We start from the raw sequence: 27,137 nt of genomic DNA on the forward strand, positions 1-27,137 counted from the left end.
AAGTTTTATTACGAAAGTTTTATACGAAAGCAGTCAATCGATAAGCTTGACAGTTTATCGACAACGACAAATATTATCCTTATGGCTCTCGCACACTAAACGCGATGGGCGACGAGCGATGAGCGATATCCAATAAGAGCTACTTTTTTAAAAAAAAGTAGAGCTCATTGGATGTCGCTCGTCGCCCATCACGTGCAGGGTGTGAGAATCATTACACTTTCCTATCATCTTATTTCTTACCTCTATGATGTTATCAAGCCAACCACAGAGTCAACAGAGAATACATAATGGATTTTGTACTACAGTTACAGCCTTGCAGCCTTGCAGCCTTGCAGTTGCAGCGGTTGCGGTTGCATTTGTCAAGTGGAACGTAGCCGTATGTCAAGTGCCACGTGCGAATTATAAATTGTACCCGAGTGCGGTACGGTATTTAGTTTTTCCTCTAGGATTTGACAGATGCATGAACGGTGATGTCACTCACGCATGCGTAGCGCGTATAAAGATTTCATCAGCCGGATTTGTTCCACTCTATGATTTTCTTAGGCATTGTACGTTCCACGTTCCACGCTGTTCCACACACATACACACACACACACACACACACACACACACACACTGACCGAGGGTAGTCGGCAGTCGGCAGTCAGCGTTGAACCTGGCTTTCACGTTCCACGTGCCCTTCAGCCACCAACTCCACGTGTCCGAGACGTTTGTGCAGCCTGGATTTGATCGAAAACCAAGGGAAAAATGGTTTTGGATCTGGATTTTTTCCGCAAAGATAAGGGTTTCGATCCAGAGAAGATCCGGGCGAATCAGAGAAAACGTTTCAAGGATGTGCAGCTGGTAGATACTGTGATCGAGAAGGATAAACGCTGGCGACAGCTACGGCATTGCGCCGACAACTTTAATAAGCTAAAGAACCTGTGTAGCAAGGAGATTGGCGAGAAAATGAAGAAGAAGGAACCACTTGGCGATGACGATGATGTACCTCAAACGATCGCTGATAACCTGGCTGACTTGACTTCCGAAAGCCTGAAGACATTGACAGTGCTGCAGATCAAGAAGATACGTAGTCTCATCGATGATGCTATACAGAAAAACGACGAGAGTCTGAAAATGACTGAATGTGAAAGAAATAACGCCCTTAGAGAAGTAGGAAATCATCTACACGAATCTGTACCTGTTAGCAATGACGAGGAAGAGAACAAAGTATGAATACCGATGAATCAATATTCTCTTATTCAATTTATAATTTTAGCTATATAAAATTGTTTATTATTTTTAATAAATCTACTCTCTTATCTTAGGTAGAAAGAACTTGGGGAGATTGCACCGAAAGGAAAACATACTCTCATGTTGATCTGATTCACATGATTGCTGGAATGGATGGCGAACGTGGAACAGGCGTATCCGGCGGACGAGGTTACTTCCTCACTGGACCAGCGGTGTTTCTTCAACAAGCATTAATACAATTAGCATTGAAAAAATTATTTAAAAAAGATTATACGCCTCTTTATACTCCATTTATCATGCGAAAAGATGCGATGCAAGAAGTAGCGCAGCTTTCTCAGTTTGATGAAGAATTATACAAGGTATTTGTGTGTTTTAATATCAAGATCTTAACTATAATTATTATATTAATATAATTAATTTTTATATTTTTTTCATGTTAGGTTATTGGCAAAGGTAGCGAACGTAATGAGGACAAGGAACTGGAAGAGAAATATCTCATTGCTACCTCTGAACAGCCAATAGCGGCTTTTCATAGGGGTGAATGGATAGCAGAAAATACTTTACCGATTAAGTATGCCGGTATTTCTACTTGCTTCAGACAAGAAGTCGGCTCTCATGGACGAGATACGAGGGGTATTTTTAGAGTACATCAATTTGAAAAGGTACTAAGGACTGAATTAATTATTCATGCATTAAACAAAACAGCGATACATGTTCATTATTTCCTTATTTATAGGTAGAACAGTTCTGCCTCACCTCACCTTACGACAATAAATCTTGGGAGATGATGGAAGAAATGATTTCCAATGCGGAAGAATTTTATCAGGCCTTAGAAATTCCTTATCGTATAGTTAATATTGTATCTGGCGCATTGAATCATGCAGCTTCGAAAAAGCTAGACTTGGAGGGCTGGTTTCCTGGATCTGGTGCATTCCGTGAACTTGTATCGTGTAGTAACTGCTTGGATTACCAAGCAAGGAGATTATTAGTAAGGTCAGTATATATTAGATATCATATAAGAGAGTATCGTTAATATATCCAATGTTATAAGAATCTTGTAAAATTAATTTCTCATTTAATTCACAGATATGGTCAAACCAAAAAAATGAACACTACAACGGATTATGTCCACATGTTGAACGCGACAATGTGTGCAGTGACACGCGTAATTTGTGCTATTTTAGAAGTACATCAAACAGAAACTGGCATCAAAGTACCAAAAGTTCTGGCAGAATACATGCCCTGCAAATACGAAAACGAAATTCCGTTTATAAAGCCTGCGCCGATTGACGAAATTGAAACGAAAAAACAGAAAAAGCAAAAGGAAAATGTATCAAAGTAAAATAGTACGATTATGACTATAAAATATGGCAATGAAGCAAGTAGAACTATCTATCTACAGATCTTATTTATTGCATTCTTAAATTGCATTTTTTTAAATATTCCATTGCGATCCAATTGAATCGCGCAGATGTAATGATCAATTAAGAAAATATATACACAAATGCTTTCAATTTTTCTTATTTTTCAATATCAAGATCTCTTCATGTATCTCCTAATATATCTCTTCTCATTGGCTATATGGAAATAGATTTCCTCTGGCCAGTTATATCTGGAGACAAACATTGTTTATATATTTGACAATTTTTGTCTCCAAATATCGAAAACTTTTATCGCTCAAACAGGCATGTATCTGTTAACGATCATGTTAAGCTTAGAACATTTGGCGATTGTCAACACAGATTACAACATTTTATTTGATAACACTTGTTCAATATTTCATAATCAGAGACATCAGTATATAATATATATGATTCTGTAATATTTATACATTTGATGAAGAATATTTTTTTCGTATATTTCATATTTTTTTATATCTGAAATCGGTAATGTGCTCTAAGAATCTCTTCTTGCTTTTTGTTTATACAATTATATCAATATCATTAATACTAATGTACAGAGGCCCTTAAAATATCTCCCCACAAGAATAATGCACTTCAGTGTATATAAAAAGAAAGAAAAAAAAAAATGCTTTTTATGCGCTTCGCTAACAAGTTATCGTTTTTCTGCTCATAATTATATATACATATATTTACTAAAAAGCACATGCCAACTCTATAAAACTAATTGCAACGTATGTTATATCAGTAATAATAATACTTTGGCCAGGCATCAGATAATTCACACTGTGCTTTTTCCATCTTATAATAAAATATACTTTACATTGTTACGAGTAAATTTTTTCGTATAATTACACATTTCATATAAATTATCACTGTTTGCAATTAATGTACCTCTCGCTAAAATATTATAATTTTGTCCAACTCCGCGGCCATAATATATATGTACTATAATTTATTATTGTGAGCAGAGATATAACTTTGACGTGAAATTATAGAAAGCGAGAGATATGGAAATGTTCAATGACAAGAAAGTTGACAATGTGACATTGTACAATCATGACGAGGAATTTATTGATTTATATGTATATATAATGAAAAATTGATTATTAATTTTTAATAAAAATATACTTGGACATTGAAGATCAAATTTTTATCAAAGACCATAAACCTATTTTTTTATATATAATAAATTTAAAATAGGAGAATGTAGTTAAAGGCAATAAAGGAGTCGTCCATGTATAATATAAATCATAAAAAATCACCAAATAAACAAGTTTATCTAGTCGATTTATTCGGGACGGTGAACTAATTAAAGATCGTTTATTATATTGTATATCGTTGCGAAACATTGTATAATTCTAATTTTAATTGCTTGCGCTGAGGATGGGTTGAAATATCATCAAGCCGAAACGTTCGTTCATATGCGACCTTTATATATTTTTAATCCGTTATATTATTTTACTTTATTTATATTATTTACGTATTCTCTCAATTTCCTTGCGTGTTTTATTATGAAATTTATTATTTTTTAACAATTTTGATGGTCATAATTAGTTTATTAGATATATTTTAATTGTTTACTCGACTCAATTATTACCGCTATGATCATAACTATGATTAATTGCGTACTGACTACCATTTTCACTTGTAATTCATTCCTTAATTTTTAACTTTGTATTGAACTTTTTTATGATTTATACTATACATAGACGGCTCCTTTATTGCCTTTACTACATTCTCCTACTTTAATTTTGATATGAGCCTTTGAATTTTTTATATAATAAATTTATTTCTATGAATGAAATATGAAATTGTCGAATACAAATTATAAATGAAACATTTCTATAATATAGATTTTGAGAAAAGATTATCAATCAAATTTTTCGCCGTGATGTAAATGTCACAGTGTCGTGCGATTAATTTTTTATCATCTTCACTTTTTGTTCTCTCTTCTCGTGAATTATTCTCTAGAAAAAGTAAACGCATCTCTACATTAAAAACGGCCGTGTACCGGCAATTTGGTCCAACAACTGGTTCTCATATGTAAAGGCGTCAGTGTTAAAATCTGCCCATCTTCGTCAATATATCCGCACAAACGTGTTTACACATAGAGTTGTATGCCGAAACAATCTTTATGAATAATATTTCGAGACATTGATACAGGCACAATGGTAAAAATCAGTATATAAATAAACAATTACTATGTAGTATGAAAAAATCACTCTGAATAATTTTTCTTCAATATTATATATCTATGTAAATATGGGGACGAGTGTGGCTACGAACGCTGCGTCGTCGGCTGCGAGCTGACGGAACGTGGGTTTGAGCCAATTGAGGACACCCATATGCCTCGACGAGGTTTTTCATAGAAAAAAATAATTATATTGTACAGGAATGATAAATAAAGGTATAAGAAACCTTCCTGGCTGAAAAGCTGAAGGTATAACCAGGTTTTTTTTATATCTAAATATATATGTCTCGTGTATATATATATATATATATATATATATATATATATATATATATATATATCGACATTATTAGATATTGCACATATCAACACTCATGTATACTGTACTTTTTAACATAATTCCAATTTACACACACAAGTGTATCGATTTTCAAATTTATACTTGAGAACACACTCTAGAGAATATTGCTTTACAACATTAAAAAGAATCATACATATAAGAAGTTTCGGTCAGTCACGCCTGAGGATGTAGAGAGTGGATTTTCTGTTTTTTATTGGATTGGTGCAGATTTTAATGCCTCAGCCAAATATAAATATAAATATATATATATATATATATATATATATACATATATATATATATAAGTTTTCTATAATATATATAATATATGCCATATGATGTCTTATATATGCGATTGCGTTTAATAATTTTTTATACATTTATATGTGTATATGAGTGCGTGTGTGTGTGTGTGTGTGTGTGTGTGTATTATATATATATATATATATATATATATATATATATATATATATATATATATATATATATATATATATATATATATATATATATATATCACATGTAATATGAAACTCCACACATGTGTATATGACGTATACATCGCGTACAATGAGTCGATGTAAAGTTTTTTTACTGCATGGATACATATAGAGTCATTTTTTTTTACGACTTCTATATATAAGATGTTTTACTGTTGTATGCTTTTCCTAATATTTTTCATATTTTTCAACATTAATCTTGACTGAAAGAGAGATATATATATATATAATTACATAACAGTTTTAAAAATATTTCAAAATGAAACAAGAAAAATAATAGAATGAATATTAAATCGTATTGTGACTATAAGCATAATAAAAATATGTTTAACGCAAATAAAAAAATGAATAGTGTAAAGAAAAGAGCGCTCGATTTTTTAATGCATATTTGTTTATATATCGAGGAAGAAAGAGGGAAAGGGAGGAACACACGCGCAGGAAGTCATGTGGTGAAGAAATAGTCGGTAGAGTAGCTGCCACTTTTACTTTACTTTCTGTTTTTTCTAGATCACAGTCACATTCATGGCTGCTAAATCACGGAACGTATTTCATCACCATGTGAAATAAAGGGGGAAGAAGATATATCAAAGCTTTTTCAAGAATCTTATAAATACTGGAAAGTAGTTTACGCAAGTACAAAATATATTTTTTTAATTAACTCTTTGAGATGGGCTAGTGCGAGAGATATTCAAACCCTGTTTAGATCCTGTTTCATCTAGAACTAAGAATGATGTGTATATGTGTCTCTTAAATATCATTTACCATTTGTTCACAAATGGAACAAATACAGTTAAGCACTTGAATCAATTGTTAGAAACAGAGAGATACATTTGACAAGTTTGTTAAATTCTGCATAGATCTTGTAGATATGCATATAAATGTATAGTAAGAGCGATACACACACACACACACACATCACGTGACACACATACACACACACATACACACACATACATACATACACGCGCGTGCGCGCGCACGCACGCATACTTGAGCATTCGTATTTAAAAATATATTTTATGATAAAATATCCTCTTTCTTAAAAGATTCTGCGAATCTCATATTGGACCAAGTATTTTATTAAATTCAGCCGAATAAAATAAAACGATTTTGCACGTATTTCACAAGACGCGACATAAATGACACACGTATGTAATTCTAGAATATTTTCACAATTATACATCCTTTGACTGCTACGAAACTATAAAAATCGTTTTAAAACGTATTAAAATGGTCTGCATTATAAATTTGAAGACAATTCTCATACATTGGCAGAATAAAGACATTTATAATAATGTCAATAATTTGACGAAAGCGTTACGAACAGGATCAATTCAGGCTTTAAATTTCCCTCTTTCTAAACTACTGTTTGCCACTAGTGCACTTAATGTTTGATAAAAAATAATAAATCAAGAGACGAGAGATAAGAGGATGTGTGATAATATAATTATATTATATACAAACAATAATATATCCTAACGCTTTGTAGGAAAGGATTAACTTTGGAGAAGGGTGGGAGGACCGTCCCGAGCACAAGAGTCTACTACAGATAAAGGCCCATAATCTGCAATTATTCTAAACTTAATCCTGCCTGCGCTTTTTTTGTGTATAATTATAATTCTACAAATTACAATAGCATATATTCTATCATCTTCATTTTATATATGCTATATTTATATATAAATATGTATATTTATATATAAAGTCAGCACATTATATGTGTATTCTATTTACAAAATATGTAGAATAGACATGTATCTCATATTCTAACTACAGTATACGTGCCGTGGCGCGAGACTTGTCGAGACCTGTCAAGGTGCGCTTTTTCTTTTATATATCACTAATTACATAATCTATTTTACAGCCAAATTCAACAATCTTTGCTAAAACTCGACACGATAATTCTTGGAGATTTAACATAAAAGAAAGGGAGAAACGTTGGATTACTAAAAGAGAGTGTTAAAACTGATGCGATATACTATATTTTTTGCATGTATAATAAAGAATATAAATCAATTAAAAAATATATATGATGTAACAACATTCCAACGATCCCGTTCAACGTAATATACAAAATTAATAAACAGTATAAACGTTTATACTTTTATAAAAATGCACGCGATTTTATCCCTAGTACATTGCTACTGTTAATAATCGTATAGCATTTGTCATACTAAAAATTTATACCGACATTTCAATTCTAACGAGTACATTTTCTTCTCTCTTCATATAACATATGTGTTAAGTACTTGATGCATACAATAAAAATAATAAAATGTATATTTGTTACGGTCAAAAAAAAAAAGAAAAAAAAATGAAAAAAATACGACCTGCTTTATAAAAGCGCTTAAATCTAAGGCCAAAAAAACAAAAAAAAAAGAAATAAAAATTAAAAAAGGATAAAAAAAGATAGAGAAAAATACGGAGAAAAAAAAAAAAAAGCAAGAGACCGTTTTTTAAAACATCTATAAAATATAGATTAACGCGTTGAATTTCAGCAAAGCTCTAAAAAAACAGTAGTATAAGTACTTTCAATAATGTTGGAAACATATTACATATTATCTATATCAAGAATTATCTAACAATCATTCTCTCTCTTTCGCTAATGAGGGAATTATAGCGCATGCATTCCCTTCGCTTTGTCGCCGCACAATGGCACGATTTTTATCTTCTGTATTGTAATATATATAATTCAAGAATACAGTGCTCTTACTGCTTTTCAGATAGAGAATTGTAGATATTTCACAACTGTTTAGATATTTTCTGTCTCAAGATATCATTTTGTAATATTTACACGTGAAATAAATCTCTCTGATGAATGATGTATTACAGAAATTTTGTGCAGTTTATCGCAGTTTTTTTTTTCATTCCATAGAGAGAGTTTTCTCGATCAATATATACATATACATACATGCATACATATGTATATGTAAATATATGTGTGTGTGTGTGTGTGTGTGTGTGTGTATGTGTGTGTGTGTGTGTGTGCGCGCGCGCGTGTGTGTATGTGTTAAGTATAACTAAAGTATATAAACTCTGATTTTATTTTATAATGTTCCATTAATTCTATATTCCATAATGTTTCCAGTTACAATTTTCTCTCTCTTTCTCTCACTCTTTGTTTGTCTCTCTTTCCCTTATGAATTTTATTTCATATTTTCAACAATATTTAACAATGGCTTAGGCCCTTCTTGAATCACGCAAGACGTGTTGATATACAAATATCAATTACACAGTTTTTATAATTTTACGGTGAATTGCTAATTGCAATTTCCAAATATAATATAAAATATAACGTTATATATATATGTGTTATTTTTCTCGTTCCTTTTAAACTATTCTCGCGGATTTATATCGTAATGCAGTATTGTCTTTCTCCGTTTCAAAGAATAAAATTCTTGTCTCGTAGATTGGACATTCAAATGTTCAACACATGTTCATGTGTACATTGTCTATTTTGCGCTAATATTATTTAGAGTTAGAGAGAGTTGCGTATAAAGCCAAATTTATACAAAAGGATAAAATGTCGCGAAATATTGCAAACTATTAGCTATTGAATGTTTGCAATTCCCTTCGTTTTCTTATCGTTCAATAGCTTGAACGATTTAACACAAGTATCCAAACACACCATCTAACAAGAGAGCAACTAACATCTCGACAAATAATTATATAAACAGTAGTACACATAATACTTGGTATTACATAAAATCACTTGTATATCAATCACGTCTCGGCATGCCCGTTAAATCAAACCCGCAATCAGGCTTCATCAAAATCTAAAATTGCACTAAAGCCTTTTGCAGTACTTTGCAAGTCCTGAAGAGAGTGTGCACGATTCTAACGACTTTTCTAGTAAATATTTAGCTCTTCAAAGGATAATAATGTATTCGTGTTGCGGAGTAAGGGGATGCATAGTATCACAGTTGGCACGTGGGTGCTAGCTACCACTACTACTGCTTACGGGCAGTGAATGTGGAGCTCCCATCGACGTTGGAGGAGCAGTTGGACCTAAACAAGTGCCACAGAAATGTACAATTACATTATACATACTTAAATTGATTTATAATAAATGAGAGAAAGACTGCAATGAAAAAACTTGTACAAATGAAATACTCGTACTTACCAGTTACGACAGGTGAGGATTCAGAGATTGGCGATGGACTAACAAGATTATTAGCACTTGGCGTCGAATTGGCCTTCAATTTCTGCCTGACCTCTCGAATCTTTAGTTGCAAGCTCGTCTTAGTAGGAAATATATCCGCATGCTTAGCTTGAAACGTGGAAGTGGCTTGCGTGGATGGAAAATAACCATGTTCTTGAAACAACTGCATGACCAAGTGCCTACGCTGCTCCAATGTTTTTCTATGACCGCGCTCGTTGTCGCTTCTACCAATTCCTACAGTACTTCCGGCACCGCCTCCCGGGGTTTTTGGCGTTCGCGGAGAACTGGCATCGACGTCCAATAAATCGTTGTTGGTTCTATAAGCGTCAACATTGAAATCCGGGCCAAAGAATGTGTTGCCGGTTAACTTGACGCTCGAAGTAGATTTTGGAGTAGCTGATATCGATGTGTCCGAGTCGATTTCATCCTCATTCACTGTTAGAGGAGAAGGAAAAAACATTAGTAATAATTGTAAGCAAATTTGATCGAAATAATATAGAAACACTTTAGTGTAATTATTTACTTGTGGGCCTATGAGGTCCAGATTGTGCAGATTTCTTTCGATAACCTGGCATCTGCATAGATGTTTGCGAATGTAATCCGGAAGCTACACTGCTATGGCCAGATGAACCTGGATTGTTCATATTAATCGCACTCGGACTCTGTATATCCTCCGGTTTGAACTCTGGCAACGATGAGAACTTTTCTTGAAAATTTACTTGTTCAAGAACTCTGTTGAATTATGCATATTGTCAAGTTTAATTTTATGCAGAAGCCTTCAATTAATATAACAATCCTAATACAATATAGAGATTAAAAATATGTATGTACCTATCCATACCGTCCTCTACGTTTTTCTTAAAAAAGGAGCCTTTCTTAGTAGAAGGAGAAGGAGAAGTATGAGACTCTGCTATATTCTGTTCTGTCGTTTGAGACATATTAGTTTGCAGTCGATTGTCGCAATGTTGAGAAGTTGTTATTGGCCCGTGGTCTCCTGCAGTTGATGCGGAAGGCATTGCTATCAAAATAAATAGAAGGAAGATGGAAAAAAAGAAACAACAAGTTTATTATATTAAATTGTACAATAAAAATTCATGAAAATATGTCTAAAGTTAGACTTGTTTGCTTTCAACTATAAATTTTTTTCGATTATTTAAAATTTTAAGGGACTTTTTTCAAAGGATTATCTGTAGCAAAACTATCCGGTTAGGTTGTCAATCGCATTTGAATAATAATCAATTTGAAAATACAATGTTTTTAACAATGCAAATTAAAGGAAGAGAATAGATAACAAACTATATATTTTTTTAAAAATTGATTTCTGGACCTCATCCTTTCCAACTGATGCAAATTCAAATTGTAGAAAAAGAAGAAGATTTCAAAGTCTCGTATTAATGTAATTTTAATTTGTGATCGCAAAGACATATTATATTAAAGTTCAAAGTTTTGATAAAAGTCATCCTTCGACATTTCCACTAAGAAAATCTTTAATTCTTAATTAGTAAAAAAAAAAAAAAAAAAAAACTAACTATAAAGGATAATATTTTGTAACGTCTTGTGCAATCTTGAAATACATTTCTATAGCATATTAATAATATTTATTGCTTTTTCGTATAAAAATCGCAAGTTATAAAAATTTGTACATACCCATCGATTGTCTCCTCTGTAGTGGTGCTCGACCGAGTTGTGCCGGAGTTGGAGCAAGCATGAACGGGCCTTTATTTGGCCCCACTTCATTGCTTTGGCCTTCGTCGAACGTATATGATTTACTCGACGGCAATTCACCGCTGCTTCCATGATTGCTTTGAGATGTATGCGGCGTGTGAGGTGTCGATGGTTGCTTGTGTTTCTCACTCGTCGCGGGAAGAACAATATTTATCGTTTCCTTGTTATCTTCTGTTTTTATGTTACTGACTGTAATGAGAGAAAGAAAAAACGATGATAAAAGCGCCGCATGTAATCAATTGTGTAAAAATGTTCGCATATATCTGTTAAAAATAAATTTCGATGAAAAAATATGTATATTACCGTAAAATTGAGCGTTATTCGTAATAGCCTGATTATCATTGTTCTCGGATCCGGCAAGACGAGCAATGGAATGAGCGTTCCCTCGGCCGTAGGTTGACGTGGTGGAATTTGTCGAGACAGGATAAGACTTGCTCACAATTACACTTTGAATCTCCTTGTTATTGGAAACCAAATTTTGCATAGATATAGAGTTGTTGCGACTACCGGCATCTATAAACAGATTACATATTCATAATTTATTATCAGACATTTCAGATTGAAAAGAGCATGCAATAACAATTATTATACTCACCAGTGATAGGTATCTGAAATCCACCGTATATGTTGGAGTGTGACGGTGTCGGATTAAGGTACTGCTGCGATCCCTGCTGCTGTTTGGAAACAGCCACCATATCGTTATCGAGCAATGTTAAGGTGAACGGTGGTTGATGAGGGACAGTTGAAGTAAGGGGGCGAAGAGTAGTGCCTAAAGACGGCAACGGCTGCTGTTGTTTCAACAGCGCCATCATTGGTTTTGATCCAATCTGTTAGTATTGTTAAACTTGTTACTTCATCTCCGAGTCTGTTTGAAGATCTTTATTCGATATTTATTCGGAAAAGCATCATATTCACCATTATATGTTTTTAAGCAAACTATTGCATTGAGATAAAGTAACTTTGATATGGTTCAATAACGAAAAGTAAAAATGTACAAAATCATTTGCATATAAATATGAACGTATAAATGTAGAGGGGGGAAAAAATGTATAACGATAATACGAAAGAGCAAGAGAAAGGCAAAGGAAAAAAGTAAAGATAAGTCTAGTATATTCTTGTTATTTCTATCTAAATATCTAATTGAAAGGAACCATCTAAAGTAAAAATTTTCTCTCCATAATTTCTAAAATTTATCTCAAGTATAAAGAAATGTCTGTAAAAAATTTTAAACTTTTTCTCATAAATTATAGACTACGTTTTTATTCCGAATACTTGATAATGTACGATAAAAGGATTGGTTACTCTCAACAATCCGGATAAACATATATATGTACAACAATACAGTTGTTATAGATATTTCTAAACAAATGTCGCTAAAATGTCCACTTGTCTGATACTTACGGTATGTAATACCGGAGCTGCTGTAAATTTAGATATGTTCCGCCCGTTCTCGGTGTGGATGCTTACAAGATTATTCACGCTATACTGAGTGCTGTACTGCTGTTCGCTCTTTACTGGTTCTGGTTTAATAACTTTTGGCGATATTGGCATAGTTATGAAAGCACCACCGGTAGGTTGAAATCCTGACACTCCTGTTGGATTGACAGGGCTGTGATAAGGATATCTACTTGACAAAACTGATACCGTGCCGCCTTTATCCATGGAAGTATGATGATACTTTGTTGTAGATTCTATACCTGTTGAGGGTATCCGTGCTACATAAACATTAAGATTCATATTGTTAAATCTTTTATTGATCTCTAGTATTAATCTACTATTGATATTGATAATATTAATAATTTATTGTAAAATTTTATAATACCAATAATTTCTATTACAAACTTTTATATATTTCATACATAAAAGTCGCACACATTAGTTTATATAATTCGGAAAGGTACCTTTTATCGGCTTAGGTCTGCAGGTTATTTCCTGTTTAACGTTGATTACTTCTCTCTTTTGACCGCTCACAGGTGAGAATCGCGATTGATTGAAACACTTCTTTTCTGCGTCCTCATTATCTTGCACATCATTATCGCTGTCCGTTAATTTATCCTTGCACTTTAAATCTATTTCCGGTTGAGGATCTTCGCAAATTACCATCTGATCGTCGTCCGATGCGTTTACATCGTCGTCTTGTTTCATGTCGACTTCGGCGTTTTCAATTTGCAGAGGAATCTCCGAAATTCGATGTTGCGTGTGCAACTGGTTTATAATCTATCGGTTCATAATGTCATAATTTCATTAATGGATACTTTTTTCTTGGCAAATATTTAAAATAGAAATTTAAAAACAAATATTTAAGAAATTAAAATAGAAAGGAAAAAAAATCTATTTCCACAAATTTACTCTTTATTTAATTTTGTAACTGTATACTATGACATTTTTAGACTATAAGAGATTTTGTACCTCAATATTAGTGGGAGCTTCGTTATATGTATTAGCGATCGAAGTTGACACTTCATCGGCGGAGCCGTGAAGCGCCAATGGATCATCTAAGGAAGAACCTTGAAGAGGTTCCGTTTCCTCTCCGGTACTATTCAATTTTGCCCGTCCGACTTCATTTCCCTTGAAGCTGGTTGTCGACGATTTCCGTCTGTCCTTGCTGCACCATTTCCAATCCGGATGCGCCTTAAAATGCGCTTCCTTCACTTCTGAGGCGAGCTCGTGATATTTTTGTTTCTCCTCTTGTCCCAACGCGTACCACCATTCTCCCAGTATCTTAGACACCGTCCGATTATCTTGATTCGGGTGACGTTGATGTACAAGAGCACGATGTCGTTTCGAAAAAATCATAAAAGCGTTCATGGGCCGTCGTATTCTCTCTTTAGCCTGTAAGAAAATTAATGTAAATACTCCAATAAAAATGAAAAATGTATTATAGATATTATTTCGTTATATACATGTATTATTATGTACAAAGTTTCTATAATTCAAGTTATGAAATTTAATATAAATGTATTATTGTTATTGATAAATTAATTTACCAAAAATTATTTGTCGAAAGACTTTTGAGCGCTACTGTATATATATATATTTTCGATAATTGTCGCAACAATTGCATCATCTACACTTGTATGTTTCATTATTCTTAATATCTATCTAAATAAAATGATAATCACAATAATGATTCTGGCCAAACTTACTTTCAGCGGAGTCTGCGGTTGCAAAGCACTGAGCGATTGACTGCGTCTCTTATTAGCGTTGGCTTCCACTTCCGCGGTCGGGGTTGGTTCTGTTTCGAAAACGTCATCGTCTTCCTCTTCGGCAGGTGTTATAGGATCTGAACCAGTACCAGGGCCATCTTCAGCAGGTGTGCTCATACTTATTGGAATCGGAGGTGCGCTCAGAGGTGGGCTAAGAGCGGAGGGAGGAGGGCTCACCTCTGATTGTTCTAAAACTGCTGTCTGCCAGGAAAAAGCTGCAATCAAGTTAGTAAGTTAGTTGTAATGAATGTGGTTAAGTAATGATGATGTGAGGGAATAACAGCCAATATAGTATGTACATAGACATGTTTGTTACTTTATGTCTTAAAAAAAAAAAAAAAAATAAATAAATTGGTAGTTATATATATATATATATATATATATATATATATATATATATATATATATATAGATAGATAGATAGATAGATAGATAGATACACACAAGATGTCCCACTTTAATCAAACCTTTTATCTTCACAGAGTAAAATGGAATCAAAAATATGTTTAGACAAAAAAAATGTTTATTTTGGAGAGAGACGTAAGATGATACCATTGATTTAACTTTGGGTGTACATGTTAAAGTCATATGGAGATCAACCTTGTTTTTTTTTTTAATTTTGTATAAAATCAAGTTATATAACTTAAATAAAAAAAAGTAAGGTAAATCTATTAAAAAAAAAAAACAAGGTTGATCTCCATATGACTTTAACATGTACACCAAAAGTTAAATCAATGGTATCATCTTACGTCTCCCTCCAAAATAAACATTTTTTTGTCTAAACATATTTTTGATTTGACTTTATTCTGCAAAAAATAAAAAGAGGTGATACATTAAAATAAGACATTTTGTATATAAGAAGAAATTAGTACATTACTATAAAGATTCAAGATTTATTTAATGTATGCATGTGTACTGTATGGTGATAAAATACAACATATGGTGAATTACGATACAATTAAGATATCTGATAGAATTAGTAATTCAAAGATGAATGAAATATTGGGTTGTCCAAAAAGTTTAAATAAATTATCGGTACAATAAAAATTCTTTATCCTAGAATCATTGAGACTAATTAGACTACCTCACAAATTTCTTGTCAATTTCCCATTCTTATTCTAATAACATATATGAGCAAAATAAAAATATTGTAGCGCATTACTTTTCACTCTACACATGAGCAATAAAAGCGGAATGCAAAAAGAAAATTGCAATTTGCAGAAGATAAAGTTGTTGTATGTATAACTTGCTCAAGTAAAATCTTCAAATTATACGAGATACAGTAAACAGTTGTAAAAGAAAACAATATATAAATTTATTAATGTATATACCGAGTGTAACTGCAAAAACATATATGGTATATAATGCCAGATTACATCATATATGTATATTTACATACATATATGTATATATGAAAATATCATTGTATTTTAAAAATCTATAAATTCCTTTCCAACAACCCAATAGCTTGACATCCTTCTCCAGCATTAAAGTAAAAGGTTAAAAAATTGAAAATAAATTTTGAAGTTGATTAATTTTGTCTCTTGCAAGATTAACGCTGGTACATGAGAATAAAATTACAAAATTAATAGTTTACATCTAAAAAAAAATATAGCACTTTTTCTTAGTAATATATAATAATGTATAAAAATATATATAGCTCGTACAAAAATTTAAGGGGAAAAAAAGTAAAAATTAAAATAAAAAAAAAAAGAAAAATACGACAAAATATTTCAAACAGTTAATTATACAGTCAATTAAAGTATCAGTAGTAATACACTTGGTTATAACAGATTAGTATCTTTACTTTATATCATGTACCATTGATAAACTATAACCTACATACATATGTATATATATATATATATATATATATATATATATATATATATATATAACAGCAATTTCATAAATTTGATATATATTTCAGTTGTCAGTTAAAACTCAAACCTTTTTTAAGCTTCCAGCTGTGCGCTGCATTGTTCAGTAAAGAGCATGGAGTATGGGGCTGGTATGCAGAAGGAACTTCATGGCTGCCATCTGTGAAAGCCTTATCGTTTAGTCAAATTTACTATTGATTTAATATTATTAAATCATCATTAGAAAAACAATTGTAAAATAATAAAATAAAGTCTAAACAAAAGGAATATGTTCCAACTTGCACAGAAAATGCTTCGAAAAATTCATGTCTATATGTAAATACGTATATTATATATATATATATATATATATATATATATATATATATATGAGACTGAATACATATATAAAAATAAAATATAAAGAAAAAATGATGACATAAGAAACTTACAGAGGATACCATTGTTTTTCGCATTCTCCTCTCTGACGGGTTGAGTCTTTGGATTCTGCAGGGGCTGAACAATTACATGCTGGAAGACACTCGTCGGAGTAGATGGATTAATAGATGTCTCGGTGGTAGAGGTAGTCATTGCAGCACTCGTAGGTGGCGGTTGACTTCTCTGCATGTCCATATGCACGGTTGTATGCGCGCCCACTTTATTCATCTAATGAAAACAAATGATACGTTCGACTTATCTATGCGGTAGATCTCGGTCGGCTATCCCGTCTATCTATAAATCATTTAGCAATCTCATACGTCTCATGCATATATCGTCAACTTACAGGTTGCAGAACGGACAATTTGTCAATGTGGACGGATGAAACAGCGGGTGATTGAGATGGCTGTTGAACTTGATGCAACGTGGATGTTGACAGTTGATCTAAATGGTTTATTAAGTTCTGCCGATATTTGTCGTCTTGATTGCTCATGTGCGCACCCGCCGACGCCGTTGACATGTCCACGCTGTTCTTTATCACGAGACACTTTTTCTCGTGCTGCATTACATAGATTGGCGGACCTTGAGGCGGCGGTTGCGCGTAATCGACCGGCTGCTCCAGAGGTTTATTGTATATGAGCGTCAAATTTTGCGGCATAGGAGTAGTAGGTAGAGGCATATGAGGTGAATGCGGTGAGTGTTTTATCAATTGCGGACTTTGTTCAGGCATTTCGACGTGATTGGCGTGAAAATCGTTAGCGCTCGACGTTAGGGCATGTTGTAAGATAATGCTCTGTTGTTGCTGCTGCTGAGCGATCGTTGACGTCACGACTGAAGGATGTCTCGTCGGCGGTGGGCTCTGCTCTGACCATGACAGAGCAAGATTCTGTCCAGGTTGTATGCCGCGGTTCACTGGAGAGATTCTTATCACGCTCGTTCCTATACTAGCGGGAGCAGGAGCCGTTCGATTAGATCTGACCACTCGATTCGGCTCGGGTTTTATCACTTGCTGTGGATATTGAACCAAAAAATTCGATTGCGTGGGCGAGTGCTTCCATTTAGCGCCAGGTGAAATCAGCGGAGTCGCATGATGAGCCGGACTCGAGATAGGCATAAATACATTGTTCTGATTGAGTCCTAACGGTGGCACCGGCGACTGATTTATGCATGGAGATATAGAAGACTGGCCCGTTGGTGACGAGAAAGCTGGCGTAGCCGATCTCGAGCTTCCCAAAGACACTGCAGCGATAAGAAAGACGATTTCGCCAAATTACTTTTATATACATATAGAAACTTGTTTATAATGTTGTTTTACATAATTTTACACAGAAGAAAACTATAATAACTTCAATCTTGTATTCAAGATAATATATCTAATAAAACTCTGCTATTATTAATAAAAATATAAAGGAAAGATTTGACAAAGGGAACGACACTTTGAGCATCTACTCTGAGACACCTTCTCGCATGACAACGCTCGTAAGCCGTAGCGATGAAACAACGCGTTTTCAACTCTAGGTTCGTTTGCAAAAAAAATGATCTTTAGAGTGCTCCTGACAATATCTCAAAGTTTGTGAAATATTCAAGCATTCTGTATATATTTATTTCTTTATATAGAGGACATACCGAGCATATTAGCAGCTTCAGTTTCATCTTGATCGAATCTACCAGCTATTCTTCTGTCACCATAGTTTGGCGAAGTATCAGAATCTCTTGATGTCTCTTCGCCATCCATTTTACTACTGTGTAAATAAAAAATAAAAACAAAATCGTAACTATAAGCGATAAAGAACATTTTTATAGCATTTAAACAATATCGTTGCATAACATTCATACCCAGAAAATGTATTTGTCGGACCTCTAAGACCAGATCCTTTTAAACTAAGATGACGGGAACAATATCCTCTTCGTTGGCTCTCTTTGTTACATTCCTTCTTACTGCAGAGCCTGCGCCATTGTTTCCCATTAAATTTCTTTCTAATTCCGCTTGGTGTAACCACTACGTCACCCTTTTTATACCTATGTGGCGTTGCCGCCTGAGATCTGTTAAAAAAAAAGAAAAAAAAGAAAAAAAAAAAAAAAAGAGTAAGCTCATGCATTATTATTCATCCAGAATTTCTCTATGTCTAAAGGCATTAATAATTTCATCTTATTGAAAATTAATATATTTGATGAATATACCTGGGTGTGGCTGCCTGAGAACGAGGCGTTATACTACGTTGTTCAACTAGGCTACTGGTACTTCCTCGGCTCTGCATACTGCTTCTTTTGCTGCTTCCTGACAATTTCGCATCTGTCAGTTGAATATATCTGAATTACTATACTATTGTTTTGACTAAGATTCTCTCGATAAATGCTTTAGTTTTTTTCTTCCTTATAATATAAGAAGCGTTTCCTCTCGGAAAGAAGAATATATCGAATAATATTTTAATAATATTTAAATTTAATTATTATAAAAAATAAAAAATAAAATCCAATTAATTTTGCGCGATATGCAACAATTGCTACATTATTGAATTTAAGCAATATTTTAGAGAAAAATAAAAACTTTACGCTACTATATCTAACCTGCATCCGAGGGAAATGTAATGTCTTCCCTATCTAAGTCATCCTCGCTTTCTAAATCGTCGTACGGCCGGCTGCCATTGCTTAACGCTGTGGCAGAATGTGCAGAAGTGCCTAAATTCATAAGAGGGCTGGTACCAGTGGTTCTATAATAGCTCGTGTCGTTATGAGTTGACATATGCGACGCGTGATGAGGAGTATGATGGATCTGCAAAATTGGCACTGCTGTCGGAGCTTCCGTGGTATTGCGATATCCATGTTCTGTGATAAATTTTCAAAGTAAACGACAACTTTTATTATCTTTCGAAATATGATTGATATCTATCTTTCATAAATATGTATTTATTACCAATCGTTTCAACCCTCGAAGAATCGCACTCTTCCAGTCCTTCTTCCAACTCGTCGGCCCATGGAGGTTGTACTAGCCGCAGGTCCGCACGTTTCACAACATAGCTTTCACTCTGATCGTCTTCCCGCGATATTTTCACAACAAAACGATTAGGCTTCGTTAATATCTTGCACACTGTCCCCTTTACAAACACCTTGGTCGCGTCTACGTGACTGTTCGCGATCGGACACCTGATGCAAACCTTCGTATCTAAAGTCACTTGTTGCAAAGACGGACTTGCATCGCCTATCACGTCATATCGTCTCCCGCCCAGAACGTCACTGTAACGCACCAACTTCCTCTCGCCGTCGAACTCGATGAAAATCTCACCGTGAACAACATTACGTATAACACCCGGGTAATAATATGAATCCCTTAAAGCTAACACTCTATGGTCGCGCCATTCACTGAGATCAATAGCAAGTCGAGGACGAGACCGTAAAGATTCCTCGCGAAGAGAGTAATCTACCGCTATGCTTTGAGGAGGTAACACTACTACCGAATGAGCTGAGGATACCTATAAACAAAAATATTACAACAAAACGTTACACACAAGATGGATTATATTCAAGTGAGTAAATATTGTATATTGCTTATTTATTATTTAAAAAGAAATTAGGCGTATTTGTTTTATAAATTTTATTTCTAGAATTAAATGTAGAATTAATTTTATAGCTTTTGTATATAATAATAGATCTTTAATACAAGTAGAAACTTGAGTAAATTTTGAAATTTTTATCAAGACCGATATATTCAATAATATACTCACTCCTTTTACCGCGTGAAAGAAAACAAACGTGGCACAAAATGATTAACTAGAATTCTGCGCTGAAAACTCTGATGATACTTTAGAAACTGTATTGCAAATTTTTAAAAACAATTTTTGTGAAAATCTTGAAATCTTTTTTAAATTTGCTTAAATGTGTGTACACAGAAAAAAAGAATATTCTTATTTTGACAATATCTTTGGTCTCATAATGTAAATCTTGAAATGAGATTATATTAAACAAAGAAAATTTGCTTGGATCAAGACATTTTATATAGTTCACCCAAGAAAAATATATTCTTGTTATTTAAGAATAATTTTCTTGAATGGAGAGGAAAAAATGTTGGATAGAAAAAAAACACATATTCAAATCGAAGATTATAATTAATCTTAAAGTTAATATAATTATTTTATTCTTGAAATGACAATCGTAAGTATTGAAATAAGAGTGTAATATTGTTAAAATTTAAGATTTTTAAATTCTTTCAAGAAGATTATAAATTATTGCGTATATATGAAACAATGAACGCGTTCACATGAATATATAAATTTTGATTTGACACTTACTTTTTTTTCTGTGTACGTACACACATATATTTTTTCTTTTTCTTTTCAATTATAGTAATTATAATTTTTCTCATATAATGTTTAAATATAAGTCGTAAGATTAGTATTATCCGTAAAGATTAGTATTTTTGTCCGCAAAGACATTAAAATTTCAAAAAGATATCGACATACCTGATAACAATCGGACTCATGCGGTGACTGCCGGTTGACAATAGTTGATAAGCTCGATTGTTGACCTACAGCAGCCGGCTGGCTGTCAAGCGGCATTGTCGGCGCGCGTATGTTAAGCATGTTGCTGGTGATGTTGCTGGTGACATTGCTAGTTTTGTCCATCTCTTCGAGTTCGGATGGATCGAACTTGCGTTTCTTTGGAAGCTTTTTAGCGCTGATGGTGGGATCCGATGGGTCTCGCTGCGGCGGTATGGGAGGCGGGGGTGGTTGTTCCGGAATAGATTTCTCTTCAATCGAAGGGCCGCCACCACCCCCGCCTGCTCCATGTTGCCCGCCGAGATTGTCCCGCTTCTCATGCATCTCAGGGTGAGCAGTCAGCATTTTGGCCACCTCACGCTGCTCTGAATATTTACATGTGTATTATTGTCATTAATATAATTTATTGTTAAAAAACAAAAGTTCTTTTGATTAAACAAAAAAAAAAAGTAAAATTTATCAAATAATAAATAAATAATAATAATAGATATTATTATCGGAGACAGAAGTAGATTGAAATTTTTCGGGACAGGTAGTATTTTATGAAAGTAAATGAATAAAATTTAAAGGGAAGAGAGAGAGAGAGAGAGATGGTAAAAAAGGGACTCACAGTCTGTACAGTCGAGAGGGGGCTGCGTGTTGAAATGTGGCGAGCTGGGAGGGTGGTGACACCGGCTGGGTGCATACCTCAGCACCCGGCTGTCAGGAACAGGATGCGTCGAATCTGGGCTCTCTCTTCTCTGTTTCTCTTGCAACGTGGCTGTCGTACCCACTCCCAACTCCAATTCTTCTTTCCAGCCCCAACTGCCGAGCATCCTCTTCCGAAAATTCTCTTTTTAGGTAAACACTCGTCGTCGTCTCCTCTTTAATTGTTTCGTGTCTCCACAAATCCTGAATATCCTGAAAGAAAGAAAGGTTTTAGCTGGCTTTAGCTCGATTGTGCACGCAGTCGACGACGCATCCCTCTGCTTTCCCTTTCCCACTGCATATTGTTCCTTTCTTTTTCGAGCAAATTTTACTTTATATAACGATGGGGAATATTTGCCATAGCGGCTTTTCTATATCGAGCCAGGTCAGTCAATTTGTCTCGCTCAAATTTAGAGAGAGAAGAGCAAAAGTGAAGAATAGTCTTCTTACGTATGTATAATCTCCTCATCTTTTTTTATCTCTTATTTAAAATCAATTTTATTATTTTAAATCATTTTAATAATTTCTTAAAAAAGACAACAATATAAGATCTTGCAAGTAAATTTAACAGCTATTTAATATAGTAATTACTTTTTTAATGTATATATAATCATGTTTATCACAATCAATTGCAATCAATGAAAAATGACAAATCTAAAATAAATAGTAAATAATAATCGATAAGTAGTTAGTAAATCAGCTAATCAGAGTTTGATATTTTCCTCAATCTTTCACTTCTCGACATTTCTCGAGTATGTTGGACCGTAATAAATTAGTCGATTCGTTTACTGCTCATATTTTTCTTTGATACTGTTATGCATTCTTTCGCTACATATATTACTCTAAGAAAAAAAAACAATAAAAAACAAAAAAGATATTCATGGAAAGAAATAATGGAGAGAAATAGGAATGATAAAAACACGAGGGGAAAAAAATATATATATGTATACAACACACTAAACATTAAACTAAATATTCTTTTCGTTATAATTATTTCGTGATCGATTTACAGTCAAGCGACAAAAATTTCGAAATATTTATAATTCTCGAGCAATTAATTGTAAATTATAAAGAGGTTTCATCAAACTAAGCAGAAAAGAAAATGAGTGAGGAAATTTTTTATAATGATTTAATTGGATTTATTTGAGAGATTTACAAAAATATGAAATATTCAAAATTATATATATATATATATATATATATATATATATATATAAAATACTTTTTGAAAAATATTTTTATATTGTAAAAAAAGATATGCGTTTCCTTCTATATTGTAAAAAAGATACATATTTCTTCAATTACATTTGCACAATTAGAAGAAATTAGATTTGTACAACTAAAGAGCGAAAAAAAGGATTAGATTGAAAAACATTTTATTTTTGCGCATTTTTAGTTTCTTACAAAAAGAACAGCCCCCCCCCCTCTCTCTCTCTCTCTCTCTTCGTTTTTCTTTCTTCTGTCCGGTAAGTATAGATATTATAAGAAATAATACATCACGCACGCAAAATTTACTACCTCAAATTTTGTATGTATGTGACTCATGAGTCACTGTCTCGTTTATCTATATATTATATGTACATTCAAAAGAAAGTCTGTGCATATCCTATCGTATCCGCTCGATATTTCCGGTGCTGTCTACTTCCTTTACGTCCCTTCCTTTCCTTACGGAACTCTTAAACTGTGCCTCCTATTAATCGTATTAATTCCTAATTTTTCTATATTCAGTTATGTAAAACAAAACCCACTAATCTTTTAAGAAGCATACGAGAAATACGATTCAGAAACTTGCTGATTATGAGACGACCGCTCCTACATAGGACCACAACGTCATCCCACACACACAGATACATGGATAAGGATAGACGATGGCGTGCGCTGTACCGCTGGACGCCAAAGTTTCGAAACCGACAAACGTAACAAAAATAATGAAAGCGTTTTTAAAAATCTACGATAAGAACGAAGATGAGAAATCGATTACGTTATTTATATTATATAAAATGTCGACAAATTTCTTTTATTTTAAACCACAGTTGCCTTTAAATTTTGTATTTTGTTGCATGTCCTACTTGTCACATATACACATACGTGCGCATACGTACGCACATAAACTTTATTTTACATCTTATAATGTGATTATTATTAATTTTATATTTTACGCTATATAATAAATAAAATAGTAATAATTAAAATTTAATTGAAATTTGATATTCTATAATACATATTTATCAAGAATTTTATATTTTATAACGTACTTGCCACATATGATTAATTCGATATTTCATGTCTCACAACTAATTAATGCATGCATTATATTTCATGTAGATATTATAAATGTAGACATATTTCTCACATAATTTGCTACTGATAATTTTATTCACAATAGCTAATTTAATTTAAGTTCTTTTAAACACAGTATAATATATTAAGTGTAATAGAAAAAAATAATAAAATAATGATTACAACGTGTGTTACCATATAATCAGCATTCAAAATTTCAAAATTATCATAGCTAAAAATAATATAATTGATCAAGCATCTATAATAACTTACTTGAGAACACTTTCTGTTAGTCTTAAGTAATTTTTCTTCATGCCTTTTGTTATTTATTTCAAAATGACATAAAAGAGATTTCATATATATATTGTGTGTGTGTGTGTGTTTGTGTGTGTGTGTGTGTGTACATTGAGATATATTGTGTAAATGTATACATATAGTTGATGCACTTTTTAAAATTCACATTTTTATTAGAAATATTATGGTGACTATTTCTAATAAAAAATATATAAATATAAATTTCAAAAAGAGCACTAACTCTCTTTTTTTTCATTCTGATTAAAATATTATAAATAAAGAAAAAAATAAAGAGATCTTATTTTGTGCTGATCGCGAGTCAATATTATCACTATGTTTATAATGCCGTGTACATCAATAATATTCGGCCACGAATAACTTAAAGTTTCTGATATACTAAGATTCGTCGTCATACAGTACTATTCAGTAAAAGTTGAAGTATTATGTCATCATTTTGTCGGGTCTTTTGCTTTTGAAAATGTAAAAAAAAAAAAAAAAAAAAAAAAAAAAAAAAGGCAAAGCAGCGCGAACGTAGTAAGAAGAAAATGGTCAATAAATCCCAGTATCTTCTACAAACCACTTACAATTCTATTGCTTATTTCAAATGGAGTTCTCTAACAAATCTTTTTTATTCCTAACCGATACCTGCGCCAAAAACTATTTTGCCCTTAAAATAGAATGGACATTCATTGTCAGTACAATGTGTAAACACTATGTCGGTGAAGACACATCCCGTAATAACGGACTGTGAATCTGAAAAAAAAAAAAAAAAAAAAAAAAATTTAAGGGCACTGGCAGGGACGTTCAAGAGGGTTTATAAATCAGGTACTTGTCGGTTAATACTATTATACGATGCGTGGCAGGTAAAAGGATGAGTTTTGCGATTGTGCCTCTTAACCGTTCAGATATTGGTCGCTTTTATCGATTCAACAAATCGGATGAGGCCCGATTGGACACAACGTTTATTGACCAGTTGAAAATTAGGCTCCCTGATTGATTAATCGTTACTGCGACCTTAAGCATCGGTCGATATAAGTCCGGTGGCACACAAAAACGTAACAATTTAAACCATACGGAATTTTAGCTGATATTTTAAAATGGCTGCTTAAGGTCTCGACCGTGATTGGTCCATTCGCTTATGCTTTAACTCTTATAGCTTAAGTTTTTTTGTGTGCCACAGCCTTAAGTGACTGTGGTCAAACGGGACGCTCCCGCCACGTCTTGCATCCTCTATGCCATGAAGAAATCATGTTGTCCATAATCCAAGTTTTATTAAATTTCGTATTGACAGAGTGGGTCAGTTTGTAGTAAAAATACAGCAGTTTAAGCTAACAAAAAGTAAAATGTGTTTTACAGTTCGTTTAAAGTATGTTTCTTCTTAATCTACGATAATTTAAGTTTTTTGTTTCATAGGACACATGCAATCAATAGATTGATTTTACACAGACGAAAGCGTAATAATATTATGCGTAAAACATATAAATGTAAATTGACCAACTACATTTTTACAACTTTAACGCGAGTATACTTTTTAAAAAATATTGATTCATAAAAATGACTTTATCTATATAATCATTTACTTATTTCATCCACTATTCAAGCACACGAAAATGATATTGAATATGTCAAATGAAAATGTCAAATGAATGCACAATATCGCTAAATGTATAATAATGTATAAAATATCGAATGTACCTACGTACAATTTCGTGAATTGAATCGTAATTTTATACGATGCGACGTATGCGTAATCGTTTCATTACGCATTGAAAATATGTATATTCACTAAAGTTAGTAAAAGTTTTTGATTTTTGTAATAAATAATCCACGACGCGTTACACCAGAGCGTGAACAAGTCGTTCCTATACAGGGTGTCCGGTAATAATCGCCTCACCTCTCTAGGGCAGAAAAGTCCTCTACCATTTTGCGATCTTCGTAATAATTACCGAGAAATTAATTAACAAAGATTGATATAATCCGGGCGAGTACAAGCGCGCGACGAGAAGGCCTATCCTATACTACTACACGGTTACTAAGCGCTCATTGAACGATAGGAGGAGCGGTCTATAACTGGCGATGGATGCGTATGAGTAGCGCGCCTAATAGTAACCGCGCAGCAGTGGAATGGGCCTTCTCGCCACGCGCTTATACTTGCGCGGATTTGTCAATCTTTCTTAATTAATTTCTCCATAATTATTACAAAGATCGCAAAATGCTAAAGGACCTTCGTGTTCGGTTTGACCTGCTCTCTTTGCCCTAGAGATATGGGGCGATTATTACCGGACACCCTATATACCTAAATATCGTGCGACTTCTGCCATATACC

At 33.3% G+C, this 27,137-nt stretch overlaps 2 protein-coding genes across 7 annotated transcripts in view; one reads left to right on the top strand and one right to left on the bottom strand.

Moving 5' to 3' along the window:
- The first annotated feature begins 298 nt into the window (after positions 1 to 298).
- On the top strand, positions 299 to 2,747 carry Serrs (Seryl-tRNA synthetase). Its single transcript, XM_072894476.1, has 5 exons — positions 299 to 1,209; positions 1,308 to 1,592; positions 1,674 to 1,895; positions 1,970 to 2,226; positions 2,320 to 2,747. Exons 1-5 carry the CDS (start codon positions 748 to 750, stop codon positions 2,573 to 2,575), a joined length of 1,482 nt encoding a protein of 493 aa, XP_072750577.1. The 5' UTR covers positions 299 to 747; the 3' UTR covers positions 2,576 to 2,747.
- A 216-nt stretch (positions 2,748 to 2,963) lies between these two features.
- The window catches only part of Cic (Putative transcription factor capicua), a 62,314-nt gene continuing 38,140 nt past the window's right edge, over positions 2,964 to 27,137 (bottom strand). For 2 of the 6 annotated variants that reach the window (XM_072894470.1, XM_072894471.1), the window contains exons 2-22: positions 22,161 to 22,450; positions 21,515 to 21,910; positions 19,972 to 20,527; positions 19,626 to 19,883; positions 19,239 to 19,350; positions 18,894 to 19,100; positions 18,684 to 18,799; positions 17,404 to 18,296; positions 17,072 to 17,285; positions 16,711 to 16,800; positions 14,701 to 14,975; positions 13,964 to 14,386; positions 13,456 to 13,771; positions 12,956 to 13,269; positions 12,150 to 12,381; positions 11,858 to 12,067; positions 11,477 to 11,743; positions 10,661 to 10,847; positions 10,353 to 10,561; positions 9,791 to 10,264; positions 2,964 to 9,675 (exon numbers count right to left, since the gene is read on the bottom strand). In XM_072894470.1, coding sequence (XP_072750571.1) covers positions 9,605 to 9,675; positions 9,791 to 10,264; positions 10,353 to 10,561; positions 10,661 to 10,847; positions 11,477 to 11,743; positions 11,858 to 12,067; positions 12,150 to 12,381; positions 12,956 to 13,269; positions 13,456 to 13,771; positions 13,964 to 14,386; positions 14,701 to 14,975; positions 16,711 to 16,800; positions 17,072 to 17,285; positions 17,404 to 18,296; positions 18,684 to 18,799; positions 18,894 to 19,100; positions 19,239 to 19,350; positions 19,626 to 19,883; positions 19,972 to 20,527; positions 21,515 to 21,910; positions 22,161 to 22,235 — 5,895 coding nt within the window. In that variant the 5' untranslated portion in view covers positions 22,236 to 22,450 and the 3' untranslated portion in view covers positions 2,964 to 9,604. Of the gene's footprint in view, positions 9,676 to 9,790; positions 10,265 to 10,352; positions 10,562 to 10,660; positions 10,848 to 11,476; positions 11,744 to 11,857; positions 12,068 to 12,149; positions 12,382 to 12,955; positions 13,270 to 13,455; positions 13,772 to 13,963; positions 14,387 to 14,700; positions 14,976 to 16,710; positions 16,801 to 17,071; positions 17,286 to 17,403; positions 18,297 to 18,683; positions 18,800 to 18,893; positions 19,101 to 19,238; positions 19,351 to 19,625; positions 19,884 to 19,971; positions 20,528 to 21,514; positions 21,916 to 22,160; positions 22,451 to 27,137 lie in introns of all 6 variants that reach the window. The other 4 variants (XM_072894475.1, XM_072894472.1, XM_072894473.1 and 1 more) reach the window with 4 other exon arrangements.

The sequence above is a fragment of the Anoplolepis gracilipes genome, chromosome 6 (genome assembly GCF_047496725.1).
Source record: "Anoplolepis gracilipes chromosome 6, ASM4749672v1, whole genome shotgun sequence".
NCBI classification, from domain to species: domain Eukaryota; kingdom Metazoa; phylum Arthropoda; class Insecta; order Hymenoptera; family Formicidae; genus Anoplolepis; species Anoplolepis gracilipes.